Here is a 17,031-nt window from a genome sequence, read left to right on the forward strand (position 1 = left end):
AACTCTTGGCAACATGAATGGCTGATTTAGATAACTGTGATGTTCCAGTGAGCGTATTTATTTATATTGAAGAGACATTTCACAAATGTTCCTTTGTGACAAGACACATACCACTAGTGTAAGAAAAGCAACATCGTTCTTTGCAGAAGTTTGCATCCCCCATTCTGTCTGTGTGAATAGTCTATAATGCTTTTACACTCATCTTTTCTCTTTATAACTGCTTCCTACTTCTGCATGCTATTTCCTGTTGACTTTGCCACATTTTAAACATCTAGGAATACGTTAGACTGATTCAAAACTGTAGGGACTTTTGTAGACTTTTGGTTAAGGGAGGTTTCTTTCTTTTAATTCCAGTCCAGATCTTAATTCTGTACAATCTCATTTCACAACTTGAAACATTTTCTTTTCCTTCTGTAGGTGGTTGCATATGGCCTCGATATCTACCAGACCAGAGTTTATCCTTCCAAACAATTTGATGTCCTTAAAGATGATTATGATTATGTACTGATCAGCAGTGTACTTCTGGGTCTATTCTTCGCTACGATGATCAGCAAGCGGCTGGCAGAAGTAAAGTTACTTAATCGTGCCTGGCGATAAACCACAACTGTTTGCCGTGATAGCTCACTCTTAATTTAAGCCATGTGATCGACACATTGATGGCAGATCAGCTGATGACCATGTTAGACTGCAAGATTACTGTAAGAATCATGAAAGACAACTGATAGCAGAATTGTGTGTTTTTTTTTTTTAAAACTTAGAATCTTTAATGCAAGAAAGATGTAAATAGTGTTTCCACGCTCCATTATGCAGTTACTTCTTAAATTATTTAAATGTAAATTTAGAACCACTTTCTATGTCTACTGGATGTTTACTGAACAACAACTAAGGTAACAATAATGCAAGGAATTCATGCAAATTAATTCAAATAATGTTTGTATAGCTAATGTCAGACAATTCACATGACGTCTAGCGCTTAACAAATAAAAATGAGCTTAAAAGGTAGACTCCGCTGTTTGTTACTTTTACAGGTAGTCTTTGTTGCTACATTCTAATCGTGCTTTTTAATTATAGTCTACCTTTTAAACCGATGCTCGGGTACTGTAGAATTTTTATTAATGGGGAAAAAAAGCATAAAAGAAGAGGAATTTCAACCATTTGTGTGAGAATATGAGAGAATGAATTACATTTGGAACGGCGAGATAGTAAATAAAAATGTTTTGCTGTAGGAAAGGGAGTATGTTTAAAAAAAAAAGCGAGAGAGAAGACAACAATGAACAATCAACCATCTGAACTATATGCTGAGTTTCTGCAGTTCCTCTTTCTGCAGTATTACTTTGTTTATTTTAAACTTGGTTTTAGTTTATGCTGTGGTTAGCACCAGGGTCCATGATTCTGAGCTCAGGTATCTGTCTATAATGTGAAGTTTTGCATGTTGTCCACGTTTGCATCGGTTTCTTCTGGGTTCACACCCACCTCTCAATACCATGGTGGTAGGTGGGTTGGCGACCGTAAAATTAGCCCCAAGTGTGAATGCATGTTCATGGTGCACAGTGACGGACGGCTGTACCATCCAGAGTGAATTCCTGTTGAAAATCCTCTAACTGCCTTTTGTAGTTCAACCTAATTCAATCTAAAGAATCAGGACATGAAATGATGTGGAACTTGTAACTGCAGAGAATCCCAAGTATCGCTCTTGGAGAAACACTGACTTTTTAGTTGAGATGCATTAAACTGGTTAATTGTATATATTTTTTTTTTTATTAACAACCATGCTGTGTGTCTTAACACTTGTTTTATTTAATTTTTTTTATTTTACTTTTTGTGTCGCTGCCACAGCTACCTAATTTTGTTTAAAAAAAAAATCACCAACCAATAGTTTGTGTGTGTGTGTGTGTGTGTGTGTGTGTTCTCTTCGTGCACTGAATAACATTGTTCATTCATGCTTTTTGTGTGTATGTAATTTCCAGAATACAAAAGTCATTTACTAAATTAATCTCCATCCCTAAATGTTGATGATAAAGTGATCTCAAACAGCTGACCATGTATCACTGTTTATTACACACACACATCGAGCAAATGTCAACAGATATTATGAAAATACTTTTCATAAAATATAACATCTAGAATAATATAATGGCTCTCAAACATATCTATTTCTTTTTGTTCAGTAATTGAGTCATCTGCACAATTGATGCTATAGTGGACATTTAAAACGTTGTGCAAAATAAATAAAACCGTTTCTGGCTAAATGTGTATTTGAGTACGTTTTTATTTTTTATTTGTATTTATGCCTGTGACGCAACATCCTGTTGTTTTGCGTCTGGTGATCAACCTCATTTCCTCCGCCAGCTTCTAATAGAGAAGTCGCAAGATGGCGTCGAGTGGAGGAGACGGTGAACCGGAGTGGACCGCAGCTGTGCGGCCGCTTTTATCCGCGTCTTACACGGCTTTCGAAACAAAAGAGCTACCTCAGCTTGTAGGATCCATCATAAACAGGTCAGCGCGGTGGTTATTTCGCCAGTTTATGTGCAAAAACTCTCCTGCAAACACAAACCAGCCTACAGTGGCTCGGTGTTTGCGCTAGCTAGCTGGTTAGCATGCTATGCTATGCTACCTCAGTAGCAATAGCACTCGTTGCTAATGCTAACTAATATGTATTGCCCAGTGCGTTAACAGTTAGCATAGCATGCTAACTAGCTAGGTAGCAGCATCGAGATTCTGCTTCATCATCAGGCCGAATGATAGGGCGCTATTCGGGCTGTAGCTTGGAAAACATGTCGGCGCCTTTTACAGCTAGTTTTCATTATGTCATTTGATCTCGGGGTTCAAAATAAACGCTGCAGTCTTTACACTTACGTTCTGTTATCATTTTGCTCGTGTCATTTAAATAGCTACTGAGTTGTTCGCTACCTTACGTGCTAACGTTTAGCTGTTTAGCTTGTTAATGTCAGAAGTATGTTAGGTACAGAAAAATCAACACTGTTCAACGTGCCACATCACCCCAAGTGTCTCGGAGCAGGTTTTGTCATATCATAACGCAAAGAAATGTTAAATGTTTTGAGATTTTTGTAATTAGCTAAGAGGTTAAGCGAGCAGTCAGCTTAGTGAGGATGTCAAGCTAACCGAGATAGCTAGGTGCAGTGACAGTTGAATTGTTAGGAAGCTTTTCTATGCACAAACGTGAAGCTTTAAGATTTTCGTTTAAAAGCTGAAACCACACGCTAATGACTAATTGACAGTGCGAGTTCAGTCATGTGTTTAAACAGAGACAACTTTTCCTGACAACACCGCTAAGTTTAGCCGTTTGCTTTGTTTCTGGAGTAAAAATCATTTACCTGACTGTTGTAACATAGTCATGCAGCTCCATTTTAATGACTCGTTTGAAAACTGATGATTAATACACTTTGTTTATATCGTATCCGTTCAAGAAAGACATTGACACTTAAATATTATTGTGGCATTCTTAATAAAGAACTAATTCTTACGGATGTCTCATTTTAAGACATGAAGTATCAATAGGGTGAGAAAGCCAAGTACTTTTTTTTACTTATATTTCTTATTCAGCTGGTTTGCAGGTCAAGCGATTTAATGTGTTCTCATTGTCTGCTCTAACTCCGAACATAAAGTATTGTGAACTTTTGATTGATGTCACAGCTCTTTATACCACAGCACTGCTGAGGGCTCAAATCTTATGTCAGATGTTGTTGATGAAGTAAGGAATGAAACCCAACAGGACATACTGTTCTGGAAAAATAATCCACGATAGGGTGGTGTGATGCAGCCTGACCCAAAACAGAGTTACTCTTGCTATCTAGTAGTTATTTATTCTCCAGTAATATCATGCGCCAAGTTATTTTATTCCTACTGTACCACAGCCAACAATGAGCTTTTAACATGTATTAACGAATGTGACGCTTTTTAACTGTTTATAGATATACTAAATGTTTTGGCATTTCCAGGAAACAAGTTAGTTCCTGCTTTCTGTTTCTCTCAATCTCTTTCTCACTCACTCATTCACTCACTTGCTCAAAGTTAATAAAACTCGGCTATTAATATTGGGGATAAACCAGAAAGCTCTTCTCTCTTGAAGCCATGTCCTTTGGTGGAAAACTGGAGACTCCTAGCATGTTAAATAAATGTGTCCACACACAAACCTTTATCATATTAACAATTATACTATTAGCCATATTATGAGTTGTTGATACTATAGAAGTGTCTAATATCTGTTCAAAGGTGTGTATCAATCCAAACATGCACTTTTGTTTAGTAGACCTTTAGCGGTGGATCCGCAGCTCTGTCCCAGGTACATTGGGCATGAGGCAGGAATTCATTCATGATGACGCACCACTCTATCGCAGGGAAACATGCACACGCATTTATGCACATTCATACACATTCACAACTACAGATATACCCATCAGTATGGTTTTAGGAGCCAAGGGAAACCAGAGAACCTGGAAGAAACCCAGACAGATATAAGGCACAGAAAAGGTAACCTGAGCTCAAGCCACTACTGAGCTGTGAGGCAGCGACGTGCCTCCCTCATTAATCTAGCCCACTTGAATTACAGGCAGCACAGTCATCAGAGCTGGTGTTACAGAAAATTAACAAATAAAATTTGACCAATCAGATTTTATTACTCGACAGCATTCGGGGATCATTTGCTACAACCGCAGCTCTGGTAGTAGTTCCAGCTTTCGAGGTTAAAATATGCACTTTCTGTAAGCAGACATTTATTGAAGTCTTGGTTATCAGGGTTTTGTAAGAGCCAGTAGGATTTTTGCTGTGGAAGAGTCTTCAACAGAGAAGACTTTGCAAATTCCTGTTTCTGGTAATATGCCAAGCTGTAATTTATTGTTTCAAAGGAGAACAGGTGAGGAAACAACTGCTATAGCTGTTATAATGGAAGCAATTATGTCTGTAAGCAAATTGCTGTGGAATCTCTTGATAATTGAAAATTAACTTCATCAGGTTGCATCACACCTCTGTATCATCGATTATTTTCCAGTAACAGCATATCCTGTTGTTTTATTCCATAACTTGGAAATCTCTCTCTCTTTTTTTTTTAAAGAATGTGGCATAGTTTATAGCATCATTTCTGTGTTAAAACACTCACTATTTACATAAAAACACTCACCATATGAATTCTGTTTTTATCCTTTAATGATCTCCAGTATACACTCGCTTTCTTTCAGTCATTTATTTCCCTTCATGTATCAGCAGACTATTGTCTTTTTTTTTTTTAATGGTTCTTCCAACCTTCCAACTTTTTTTGCACAATTGCCACTACAGCTCTTTGAGATTAATCACTACTATGCATAGTGTAAATATATGGCTTACATAACCCAGACAAACAAGAGAGGAGTGTCTTGGAGAGTCGTTTTTGTTCTCCGCCGTGGTATGAGAAGTTACACCAGTGATCTTTTAAATGTTGCTGTTGTAAAACTGAAATCTCGCAGTCTGGAGAAATAAATCAGTGTGTGATGTTTCCAACTTTCTACTCTGTTGTGAATTGCTCTGGACTGTGGAGCTCATCTGATTTATCTAAACTCTCAGATTTCAGTTCAATTTGAATGTGAATAAAGGCCTAGCTATAAATAAAGTTGGTAGGAAAATGATTGAGTCTTTTGCATTATTTTAATTTTAAAAGGATTAGAAAGGCTTTGGAAACCCTCTGTATTTTCTGTATTTTTGACAAAGGCAGTGAATTACAAAAGATAAGTCTTCACACTTATTTCCTCTATTGAAACATTGTTTTTATTTAATTAGCATTTTCACAAGTCTTCTATGCCATTTTTGAGGATACATGAATGAATTGGGGTTCAATTCAAGAATCATCAAAATAAGCAGTGGTTTGTGGAGAACAAGCTTTCATCCACTTGTCTGCTTATTTCCATGTCATATACATACTGCCTGCCTCGGTTCCCTCATATGCTCCTAATTTACATGAAACAGGGTTTGTGGTAATTAGGCAATAAAAAGAAAAGCATTCAGCCATGACTAGATTTAAGGAAAGAACAGAGAGGAGAAAATAGATTTTTAGTGAGGCAGCGATGGAGGTGTGTGCTCCAAGTGAAGATGTTTGTTTTGCATAAATCGCCACACATTTTGATGTCGTGCAGCAATTTCATAGATCATGGTGTTTTATTCATGCTTCAGTCTCTGCACTAAAATCTGCACTTTTTTCTATTCAACCTTGATGAATATATGGGCCATGTTTACTCTGGAGAAGAAAACGAAACTTAACTTTGATTGCCAGCAGCAAACAAAGTTAAGTTTCGTTTTCTTCTCCAGAGTGGTTCAGGTTCTGGATGATGATGAGGTTCAGGGTTCAAACCTCAGCACTACCAAGCTGCCACTGTTGGGCCCTTGAGTAAGGTCTTTAACCCTCACTGCTCCAGGAGCGCTGAATCATGACTAACCCTGTGCCATAACCCCAACCTCCAAAGTTGGGATATGTGAAGAATGAATTTCACTGTGCTATAATGTATATGTGACAAAATAAAGGCTTCATTTCGATTCTCTTCTAAAACAAACATTCCTCTGGGTTTGTACAGACTGCTTTTTGAAAATCTAATTTGAAAGCTTTCCTTATTTTGTCTTTTATCTTGAGTTTTAGCTTTAGAATAATTTCTTATTTTTCATGGTTTTTAAACACAATATTCACATTTTGGTTTGACTAAAGTGACTAAAAAAGTAGCAGAATTAGCTGACAAATTCGAAATGCATTTTAATTTGCATTTGAACCTACAAGGGATCAATTTTGGTAGTGTTTGTGTTGTTTTGTTTTGTTTTCCCCCCCTAATTTTTGTGTGAACTTCCTTTCCAGTGAATCTGAAATACTTCATCATGATAAACAGTATGAGCCGTTCTACTCGTCTTTCGTGGCACTTTCTGCACATTACATCACCACAGTTTGTGGACAAAGTAAGTGTCTTTGTGGAAGGGTGTTTCTACTGAAATACTATCTAGCCTAAAATAAGCCATTTTCATGTTGTTTTAAGACGCAAACACGTTATTTATGGATCATCCTTTTTCTTTCCTTTATTGTGTCTAGTCCCCAGAAATCAGTTGCTGTCAGTAGCTGCAGCATGTAAAGTATTGATTGAATTCTCGTTGCTTCGGCTCGAGAACCCGGACGAAGCATGCGCAGTTTCACAGGTGAGTTTCTCAGTTTTGTTGTGTATGTGCCTTCTGTTTCTCACCTCTGTTGTGACGTTAATTTTATTTTTTTATTTTTTATTTACTTCTCTTTCAGAAACACCTAATTCTCTTAATAAAAGGTCTTTGCACTGGTTGCAGTCGATTAGATCGAACCGAGATCATAACCTTCACCGCAATGATGAAGTCTGCCAAACTCCCGCAGACTGTAAAGACCCTTTCTGATGGTGAGGAACACGTTGATACTTTGTGTGATGTCCCTGTCTGTTTTGTAACTTTGTGTGTCACCTCTGTTGTTTAATTAGTATTGTAGGCCAAAGTCTCTGAAAGGCCTAGCGCACGCACACAATATCCTGTTTATAAGTTCATGACACCTTTTTCCATCTTTTTTAAAAATTAACTTTGCTCACCCTTTTGTTCTTTGGTGGTTACATGGTTTAGAGTTCCACATGATGCCATCATGTAAAGAATGAATGACGGATGGAATATCATCGTACTTGTTCCACTGGCTTTCACTGCTTTTTCTTTTCATTATTTTACAGATTCTTTTGGATTATAAAAGTAAAAGCATTGTAAGATTTGAGCAGGCTGCCAAGTGTGTTTTTTTTTTGTGGGTTTTTTTTTTTTTTTTTGTAAAAGATGGATGGTTCATCATTGCATCAGAGAAACTAGCATTAAGAAAACATTCACAACAGAAGTGTTTTGGATACAAATGCAATGAGCCTCATCTAATATCTGCTTGCTCATCTTAATGTACAGATTACAATAAAATGCATTGGCTTATTATTGGGAGAGTTAAGGCTTCATTTGTTTCAAAACTTAAGGGTGTGCATTGTCATATTTAACCTCAGTCTTGTCCCAATATCATTTAGAAAAGATGATTGTTACTCACTTAAAATTCTGAAATTAGCTTTGAGTTGATATTTTCTTGCTATCTCACTGACAGTCTGTTGAACCCCATAGCACAATCTCAACTGAACGGCTGTCCTGTTAACGTCTTGGGTCATCTTAGTATATTATTCCCCCACCTCCTCTAGCTTCTACATCTCTAAGTACATCCCACACTGACAGAAAAAGTTTTGTTTCCTTCCTTCTGTCCACTGAGCTTTGCAGCCTACTGTTCCCAGATCCGTTATGAAGAAAGCTGAACTTCTCTGTACTTTTATAGTGTTGTCATGTTTCTCTTGTTTCTTGTTTTGTTGTCCAGTGGAGGACCAGAAAGAAGTGCCCTCCCCAGTCAACCCTGAGCTACGGCACAAAGAAGTTCAAATGAATTTCTTCAATCAGCTGACCTCAGTGTTTAACCCCGACATTGCCGCCCTGTCCTCGCCCTCGGCCCACATGCAGGTCAGCAGTTCGCAGGCATCAGTATATGGATTTTGTGAGCAAAGAAGCGTGTGTGTGTGTGTGTGTGTATATACCTTGAAACATATCTGCTATTTTGTATCATAGGCCGAGTGTGAAATTGATGACCAAACGACGACAGATCAGGCTGCGCAGACCAAAATGAAGAATGCCTTCATCTCACAAAACGTGTCCAGTTTACAAGAATTGGGTGTGTGTTTGGTGTTTTTTTTTTTTTTTTTTTATAAAAGCCTTATGCATAAATGTTTCCACACATGCACAGTTTAGTCTGTTTGGTCCATTTTCCTCCTCAGTATGGTTCATTTATGCAGGTGAGAACTGAGGAATTGCACTCAGTTACAGTGGTCTTAGTCCAGTAGCAGGTAAACTGTAGGAGAGTTTGATTACAGTGAATGTAATAAGATGATGAATCACCTCAACTGCAAGAAACAAACCATACATTTCTTTGAGAGCTGGCAGACACAGACTCCTTTCAGCCCTATACACTATATAACGGTTTGTTTAATTAAGCACGGTCTTAAACCGAACTGAACCTAACCAAGCCATCAATTTCACTCCGATTCAGGGGTTGAAAAACAAACTAAGGTGTGAAAGCAGCCATAGCTTTTTGAGACTGAAACATTGTGTATGTACAATTAACCTTATTCTAACGTCATGCCTATTATTTCATCTTGTGACAGGAGGCTCAGAGAAATTGCTGCGCGTGTGCCTCAACTTGCCCTACTTCTTGCGCTACATCAACCGCTTTCAGGATGCTGTATCAGCCAACTCTTTCTTCATCATGCCAGCTACTGTTGCAGATGCCACCGCAGTCCGAAACGGGTGAGACTGTTCCACAGATTTAGCAAATGATACATTTTTTTAGAGTTTTTTAGAGTTGTGAGTGGTTGTTATTTTTGTTTATTTATATTTTGTGTCTTTTGGTGTATCTTCTGCTCAGATTCCACTCCCTTGTGATTGACGTAACAATGGCCCTGGATACTTTATCTCTACCTGTGCTTGAGCCTTTGACTCCCGGCCGACTGCTTGATGTGACCGTGCTAGCACTGAGTTGTCTCTATGCAGGTATGGTAACTAATATCCAACAGTTCAAATCTTTAAAATAAAGCTCTGTGATTATTTTGGGAACACTGAAAGGTATCTGGTCTTTATTTACAGGTGTGAGTGTGGCAACGTGCATGGCCATTCTGCAGGTGGGCAGTGGTCTGCAGCTTCGAACTTCCTCCACAGGGTCCAAGGAGGAAGACTACGAGAATGACGCTGCAACCATTGTGCAGAAATGTGTATGTTAAGCTCTTAGCTCTTGTTATGTAACAACTTCCATCATAATGTGTTTTCTGATTAGATTCTGCTCTCTATCTCGCAGCTAGACATATATGACATGATCGGACAGGCAATCAGTAACTCTCGCCGAGCCGGAGGGGAGGTAAAGAGAAGCTTAATTGATATCCAAGAGCATTGCTGTATCCAGGAGTACTGGCGAATCCAGACGTGGTGTTCAACCATCATTAATTACTGTGTGTGTCTTATTTCCCACAGCATTATCAGAACTTCCAGCTGCTGGGTGCCTGGTGCTTACTGAACAGCCTGTATTTGATATTGAACCTAAGCCCCACTGCCCTGGCAGATAAGGGAAAGGAGAAAGACCCCTTGGCAGCACTGCGGGTTAGGGACATCGCTGCACGCACCAAAGATGGGGCAGGATCCCCTAAACTGGGCCCAGGCAAAGGGTAAGCATCAGTTATTTAATGTATATATTTGGATTTTTTTGGGGAAACAATATTTTGGAAATGGAGTATAACAGTTTCCTTTTGTTTTGTAAAGGCACCAAGGTTTTGGGGTTTTGTCAGTCATTCTGGCAAACCATTCAATCAAGCTGCTCACGTCGTTGTTCCAGGACCTTCAAGTTGAGGCATTGCACAGGGTAAAAAAATAAAACAGCTCAGCAAAAATGGATTGTATTGTTATCTAACCCAGTGGATTTTTAAATGTTGCTTGAACAGATGGCTTAGTCTAGTTCATTTTCTGTTTGCTTTAGGGATGGGCTAGTGATGGGCCACCAGCAGAGTTAAACATCATGGCACAGAGCACATCGATTCAGCGAGTTCAACGGCTTATCGACTCTGTGCCTCTAACCAATCTGCTCTTTATGCTGCTATCCACCTCCTATAAGAAAGTAAGCACCTCTGTGACCTGTTAAAAGAACTCACCAGCACATTTTGTCTAAAATCTTCCATAGCAACTGCAACGTGTGTGTAACTGCTTATGGACAGGCATGGGAGCTTGAAACTCCTGCTATGGGTACCTTAGATGTGGGTAATTGTGTTGGTAATGCAGCCCCACCTCTGGAATGATGAATTTTTACAAATAGCTAGAAATACTTTTTGACTGAAATTCTACAAAAAGGTATGAAAGAAAGAAGGGAGTAAATGGGATGTGCATGTCAGGGTAATGATGTAGTAACTGCACACAAGTGATAAACAGTGACAGTGTAAAAAGTACTCTTTCGATCCTAACCCTTTAGGATTAAAGGAACGAGACCGCTGCATGGCTAGGTATGAACAATTTTTTTTCTGGATTTGTATCGCTCAGGCTTGCGTGCTGCAGAGACAGAGGAAAGGTTCAGTGAGCAGTGATGCCAGCGCCTCCACTGACTCGAACACTTACTATGAAGATGACTTCAGCAGCACGGAGGAGGATAGTAGTCAAGGTAACCAATGCTGCAGAGTTCTCCTCAATTCAGACCTTAAAGATAGGCTTAGGAAGGGTAGAGAGTCAGTGTTTGGGGAAATAAATGGAAATTAGGAACATTAGATACAGTATATATTTATAAACCAATCTTTAGTATTTTTTTTAAACTTAAGATTTCTTTTCGATGTAAATCTAATCATTCTCTAGCAAAGGTCTACCTGCCATTTTAGTCTGTTCTTTCAGTGGCTGAGTTAGATCCAGGGTTCAGACAAGTATGGATTATTTTGATGAAGCTGCAGAAAGATACATACAGTAGTAGGCGGATCAGTGTCAGGTTACCTAAGTATAGAGACAGGTCGGTTTAACTCTGATGCAGAGTGCTGTTGCACACCAAGCATGCTCTGCTTAACTGCTCCGCCATGGCAGCCTACACGCCTAGTGACAGTGTTCGTTATTTCAGCAGAGAGAAGACAGGAGAGGACAAGAGCAACTTGTGTCTCAGGTCAGCAGATTTCTGCATTAGCTCAGCCTTGTAGTGTCTCAATGTGCAATTTTTTTTTTTTTTTTTTTTTTTTTGCCTTTTCAAAAATAAAGACTTCAAGTAGCCTTGTACTCGGTTTGTGGAGGTTGCTCTGTTTGCTTACATACACTGCCATGAGTGAATTTTGGAGATGAACCTGGCTCTCTGCATGTTCACAGATGATGACAGTGAGCCCATTTTGGGCCTTTGGTTTGAGGAGACCATCTCTCCCAGTAAAGAGAAGGTCGCACCTCCTCCTCCTCCACCACCCCCTCCACTGGAGACCTCACCAAGGCTCAAGAGCCCTAGCAAACAAAATGCAGGAGAGAATGGCAACATCTTGGCTAGCCGGAAAGACCCTGAACTGGTGAGGACAGACGGTTGTTTAATCAGATCTGTGAAATCTAGGAATGATGGGGAATAAAATTCAAGGAAGCTTCTAGATTGATTGATTAATAAGGAGTAGTAACCAATTAAAAAAGACCTATAATAGATAAATCTTTTTCTTAAACATTACTTAATGAGAACTGCTGAACTATATTGCTCTGCTGATTTGGACTCGCCTACTTGTAGCATTAGTTAGCTAGTGGATCAGCAAATCCTTTAGATGAAAATCCCTGAAGAGCAAATCCATAGATATCCTGGGTGGTTATTTAAGAAAAGGTTATAGGCCTAGCGGATTTTTTGTGTTTGTCGAAGAGTAATGTGTTTATTTAATTAGTTTTCTTTTCCCCCCAGTTCTTAGGTCTGGCCTCTAGCATTCTGAATTTCATCACCACTTCGATGCTGAAATCCAGGAACAACTTCATCCGTAACTATCTGAGTGTGTCCCTCACTGAGCAGCACATGGCCACTCTGGCCAGCATCATCAAGGATGTGGACAAAGATGTTAAGGGTGAGAGTGTTTAATGAGTAAATACATATGTACACGTGGAAGTAAAAGTTGGTAGTGAGTACATTCTGAACTCTAGGTGGTGTTTGTACAGAACAGGACATTTATGTGTCTGTGGTCGACTTTTCCTTAGGTTCCTCTGATGAAGAATTTGCCTCTGCTTTGTACCATTTTAACCACTCTTTGGTAACATCAGACTTGCCCTCTCCAGCCCTTCAGGTATATTGTTTGTGTAGTTTTGCTTGGTTTATTTTACAAAAGTAATGACTGTTTAACTGTTTGGCTTACAGTTACAGCACTCTGTTTCCAATCCTTTAGAACACTTTGCTGCAGCAGCTAGGTGTGGCACCGTTCTCTGAAGGTCCCTGGCCCATGTACATCCACCCACAGTCACTGTCAGTGCTCTCACGACTGTTGCTTATCTGGCAACACAAAGCCAGCCTACAGGGGGACCCTGATGTCACTGAGTGCATGAAGGTCTGGGAAAGGTGAGCCTTACCATCACGTTATGTAACTTTCATGCACTTTTTGCGTTACTCATCTGGCATTCTTTTGGGTTTTTTTATTTTTGCTCATTTTGTTTTGTTAACATCATAGGTATGCAGTACCTTAACTGGGAATTCAGTGATAATTGGCCTGATAACATGTACAGTACAAATTGAGCAAAGCAAATAGTGCAGTATATACAAGTTGTATGGACTCAAAAATTGTTTTGCTCAGCTGATTAATAAATAGTTCTATAGCTTTAACCAAGATTGTCATATGCCCAGAGACAACTGATAAGAAGATCTAAGACGGTAGTAACATTGAGTTATTGTGTCATTGGTAGATAACAGAATTTTCCTTCTGCTTGATCCAGGTTTGTGGGCACCCTGAAGCAGCATACATTGCAGGGTGCAATGCCCAGTGAGGAAGACCTTAATGTTGAGCACCTCCAGCTGCTACTTCTCATCTTCCACAATCTCTCAGAAAAGGGCCGTCACACTGTCCTCACTCTATGCACGCAGGCCATTGCTGAGGTGGCTGCCCATGTAGACTCCCAGCTTCAGGCTGTGCCCCTTAACCTGGCTCGCATTCTGCTGGTCTTTGACTACCTCCTCCACCAGTACTCTAAAACCCCTGTGTATCTGTTTGAGCAGGTAAAAGCAGAAATTTGCATAATTCACATTTTCATTAAAATGTTTGTTCTTAGGTGTGACAGCTAGATATTGTTTGTTTAATCAGGTACAGTACAATCTTCTGACTCCACCTGCATCTGGAGCCAGCTCTGCACAGGATGGCACGAAGAGGGGCTCCATCCCAATTTACTATGGTTTTAAGGAAGTGGAGGAGAACTGGGCCAAGCACTGTTCAGCGGATCGGAGTAAGTCTTACCTTTTATGCTTCTCACATTACGGTCAAATCTTTTTAGCCCATTTTTGCATGAAGACTAAGTCATACATTGCTGACTGCTCTTTTTTTTGTTTGTTTGTTTTTAGATTCTAATGTACAGCCAAAATTCTATTGCATCCTTTCGCCTGAAGCATCAGAAGATGATCGGAGTCGACTTGACAGCAAGGTAAAGCCAAACACCTTGGCTAGATTGTGGTGCACAATACATTTTAGAACTTTATTTGGCTGAAGTCTTGTTTTCATTGCATCGTAGGTCTTTCAAGTGTTGTTCAGTGGAGCTGTAAAATATGACAACTTGTATTACTCGCTCATCTCCTTACTGGCTGCGGGGTCTCGTGTCGACATTGCAAGGAGACAGGAAAGCAAGCCTATTACCCCAGTCGTAAGTAAACAAACTCCTTCTGTTCTTTGTTTCTTTACTGAGATATTTGATGTATATGAAGATTGGCTTGTTTTATTTTAGCTTGAATTATTACATTGCTGATACTCATTCCATACAGGAGGCCTGCTCTCTTCAGTACTACTTTCTGATCCTCTGGAGGATTTTAGGAGTGCTTCCCCCATCTAAAGCCTATATTGAGCAGCTGAAGATGGGTAACAGTGACCCCAGTGAGAGCGACATTTTGCACACACTTAGATGGTCATCTCGATTAGGTGTCAGCACATATGTTAACTGGATTAAGGTGCGTTCTTGTGCCTCATAATGTGAACAGGTTTGCATTTTGTTCTTCCTGAAGTTTTTTATTTTTTAGCTCCCTCTCATTTCCATTGTTCAATCTTCACCCCAATCAGGAAAACTTGGTGAAACAGGGAGTGAAAGCAGATCATGCAACTTCTTTGGTTGAAGTGGTCTCTTCTAAATGCAGCGCAGTGAAATATGATGTTGAGATTGCAGAGGAGTACATTGCAAGACAGGTAAAACGATTAGAAATGAAGATGCTCTTTTAATTACTCTGGATGAATACTAAAGAATCGGTTCTCTCTGTTTTTTATTTTTTTATTTTATTTAGATCTCGTCATTTTGTTGTGTGGATCCCAACAGCATCATACCTCTTCACCAGATTCCTTCCCTGCAAATCATATACACACTGGACGCAGTCATCTCCAAAGTGCAGGTCTCCCGTAATGAGCATTTCTCCAAAGTGGCAGCAGAGACAGACTCGCACAAATCCTTAGAGATCACCAAAAATTTGCTGCCTGCCACACTGCAGCTTATTGACATCTACACAGCCTTCACCAGGTCCATACTACATTTGTGGCTTAAAAAAAAAAAAAACCTAGACAGAATTTACCTGTGTGTTCTGACAAACACTACGTCCTCGTTTTATTTAACTGAGCCAAATTTGTTTTCTTGTCTGGTTTAACTGGATAGATCCTACCTGTTAATGAGCCTCCCTGAGGATGGCGAGAACAAGCCCACAGAAGCCAAACTACAAGGCTATGCTGCTGTGTTGTCTATTGGCTCCACACGCTGCAAAGCCAATCAGCTTGGTAAGCATACTGTGCACATATAGAGAAGATTCTCTTTGATTTAGATGTCCTGTACCGCTCCGGGTGTGTGTCCACTGCTGTGTGTGCACTTTGGATGGGTTAAACGTATGTCACGTCACTTCACTTCGCTTTTAATTAGATATTGACCTGCACTAATATGCAGACAGTGTTCTATTATTTAATGGTTTGAGGGAATATTTTAAAGATGAAAGGTTCACAATTTTCCCCTTAACAAACTCCATCATCTTGGATATTTTCTTTTTGTGAGGTGATCTTTTAGGGCTGATTTTATTTAAGATAAAAGGTTTCAAAATTCATAAACCAAACCTTTGCATGGATATAGGCATGCATTTATCTTCTCTGGGTGAATTACAATTTGCAGTCATATAGATTGTGTGAGTGTGTGTGTGATGTAATGTAATATACTATTGTTGCATAATGATATTTTGTCATTTCAGGTCAGCCAGTAATGCAGAATTTGCCATCTGCACTCCAGACCCTATGTGAGACATGGAACAGCATTCACACCAATGAGTTTCCCAACATTGGCTCCTGGGTAAGCGTCCTCCTGCCGGTCCAGTACAATATGGCTTTAATATCAAAGCAGGCTTATTTTTATTATTATTATTTTTCTCTGCAGCGAAATGCCTTTGCCAATGACACCATTCCCTCCGAGAGCTACATCAGTGCTATCCAGGCAGCCCACCTCGGTACACTTAGCAACCAATCTTTACCATTAGCTTCTTCCCTCAAACACATCCTGCTCACACTGGTGCGCCTCACTGGAGATCTTATCGTGTAAGTTGCATAAACTCTGTTGTCTGTCTGCCAGCATTATACTTATTCCAAATATCCAAGAGTTTGAAATATTTTGTGTAAGTATTGCACATTGAGTCCAATGAACCATAAATATGGTTTCCTATAGGACAGAGGAGCTGAACCCTCCCCAGGTGATCCGGTCTCTGCTTCCACTGTTGTTGGAAAGCAGCACAGAGAGTGTTGCAGAGATCTGCAGTACCTCTTTAGAGAGGATCCTGGGCCCTGCAGAGTCAGATGCTTTTCTGGCTCGTGTATATGAGCGTCTGATCACCGGCTGCTACAACATCATTGCCAATCACTCTGACCCCAGCAGGTAAGACAGGAATGATTTAGTGTTGTCTGAGATCTAAAGAATAACTGAATGCTATTCTAATCATTCTGCCTGGTTGTCTCTCAGTGGTCTAGATGAGTCTGTGTTGGAGGAATGTTTGCAGTATCTGGAGAAGCAGCTGGAGAGCAGCCAGGTCCGCAAAGCCATGGAGGAATTCTTTTCCTTCAGGTACTGCACAACCTAACCCACCCACCCCCCCTTACCCCCTTTTTCTTTTTAAACTTGCTAAGTTTAAAATGAGCATCACCTTGTTTCTTTTTGCAGTGGTGAACTGGTTCAAATCATGATGGCTACCGCAAATGAAAATTTATCTGCCAAGTTTTGCAACCGTGTTCTAAAGTTCTTCACCAAGCTTTTCCAGCTCAGTAA

At 39.8% G+C, this 17,031-nt stretch overlaps 2 protein-coding genes across 5 annotated transcripts in view; both read left to right on the forward strand.

Annotated features, from left to right (window-relative positions):
* The window catches only part of emc1 (ER membrane protein complex subunit 1), a 13,584-nt gene extending 11,546 nt beyond the window's left edge, over positions 1-2,038 (forward strand). For both annotated transcript variants that reach the window (XM_027170350.2, XM_027170351.2), the window contains one exon: positions 418-2,038. In XM_027170350.2, coding sequence (XP_027026151.2) covers positions 418-597 — 180 coding nt within the window. In that variant the 3' untranslated portion in view covers positions 598-2,038. The remainder of the gene's footprint in view (positions 1-417) is intronic.
* Positions 2,039-2,337: 299 nt separating this feature from the next.
* ubr4 (ubiquitin protein ligase E3 component n-recognin 4) overlaps positions 2,338-17,031 on the forward strand; it is a 42,062-nt gene continuing 27,368 nt past the window's right edge. For 2 of the 3 annotated variants that reach the window (XM_027170347.2, XM_027170348.2), the window contains exons 1-32: positions 2,338-2,496; positions 6,830-6,927; positions 7,058-7,161; positions 7,259-7,388; positions 8,369-8,508; positions 8,614-8,716; positions 9,207-9,348; positions 9,467-9,591; positions 9,685-9,809; positions 9,893-9,952; positions 10,066-10,256; positions 10,351-10,450; positions 10,565-10,702; positions 11,119-11,236; positions 11,678-11,719; positions 11,917-12,104; positions 12,476-12,632; positions 12,763-12,848; positions 12,948-13,117; positions 13,489-13,768; positions 13,854-13,992; positions 14,108-14,187; positions 14,275-14,403; positions 14,522-14,704; positions 14,814-14,936; positions 15,032-15,261; positions 15,394-15,512; positions 15,971-16,068; positions 16,153-16,310; positions 16,438-16,644; positions 16,729-16,830; positions 16,927-17,027. In XM_027170347.2, the coding sequence (XP_027026148.2) occupies positions 2,372-2,496; positions 6,830-6,927; positions 7,058-7,161; positions 7,259-7,388; positions 8,369-8,508; positions 8,614-8,716; positions 9,207-9,348; positions 9,467-9,591; positions 9,685-9,809; positions 9,893-9,952; positions 10,066-10,256; positions 10,351-10,450; positions 10,565-10,702; positions 11,119-11,236; positions 11,678-11,719; positions 11,917-12,104; positions 12,476-12,632; positions 12,763-12,848; positions 12,948-13,117; positions 13,489-13,768; positions 13,854-13,992; positions 14,108-14,187; positions 14,275-14,403; positions 14,522-14,704; positions 14,814-14,936; positions 15,032-15,261; positions 15,394-15,512; positions 15,971-16,068; positions 16,153-16,310; positions 16,438-16,644; positions 16,729-16,830; positions 16,927-17,027 (4,291 nt within the window). In that variant the 5' untranslated portion in view covers positions 2,338-2,371. The remainder of the gene's footprint in view (positions 2,497-6,829; positions 6,928-7,057; positions 7,162-7,258; positions 7,389-8,368; positions 8,509-8,613; positions 8,717-9,206; positions 9,349-9,466; positions 9,592-9,684; positions 9,810-9,892; positions 9,953-10,065; positions 10,257-10,350; positions 10,451-10,564; positions 10,703-11,118; positions 11,237-11,677; positions 11,720-11,916; positions 12,105-12,475; positions 12,633-12,762; positions 12,849-12,947; positions 13,118-13,488; positions 13,769-13,853; positions 13,993-14,107; positions 14,188-14,274; positions 14,404-14,521; positions 14,705-14,813; positions 14,937-15,031; positions 15,262-15,393; positions 15,513-15,970; positions 16,069-16,152; positions 16,311-16,437; positions 16,645-16,728; positions 16,831-16,926; positions 17,028-17,031) is intronic. The other variant, XM_027170349.2, reaches the window with a different exon arrangement.

Source organism: Tachysurus fulvidraco, chromosome 23 (genome assembly GCF_022655615.1).
Source record: "Tachysurus fulvidraco isolate hzauxx_2018 chromosome 23, HZAU_PFXX_2.0, whole genome shotgun sequence".
NCBI classification, from domain to species: domain Eukaryota; kingdom Metazoa; phylum Chordata; class Actinopteri; order Siluriformes; family Bagridae; genus Tachysurus; species Tachysurus fulvidraco.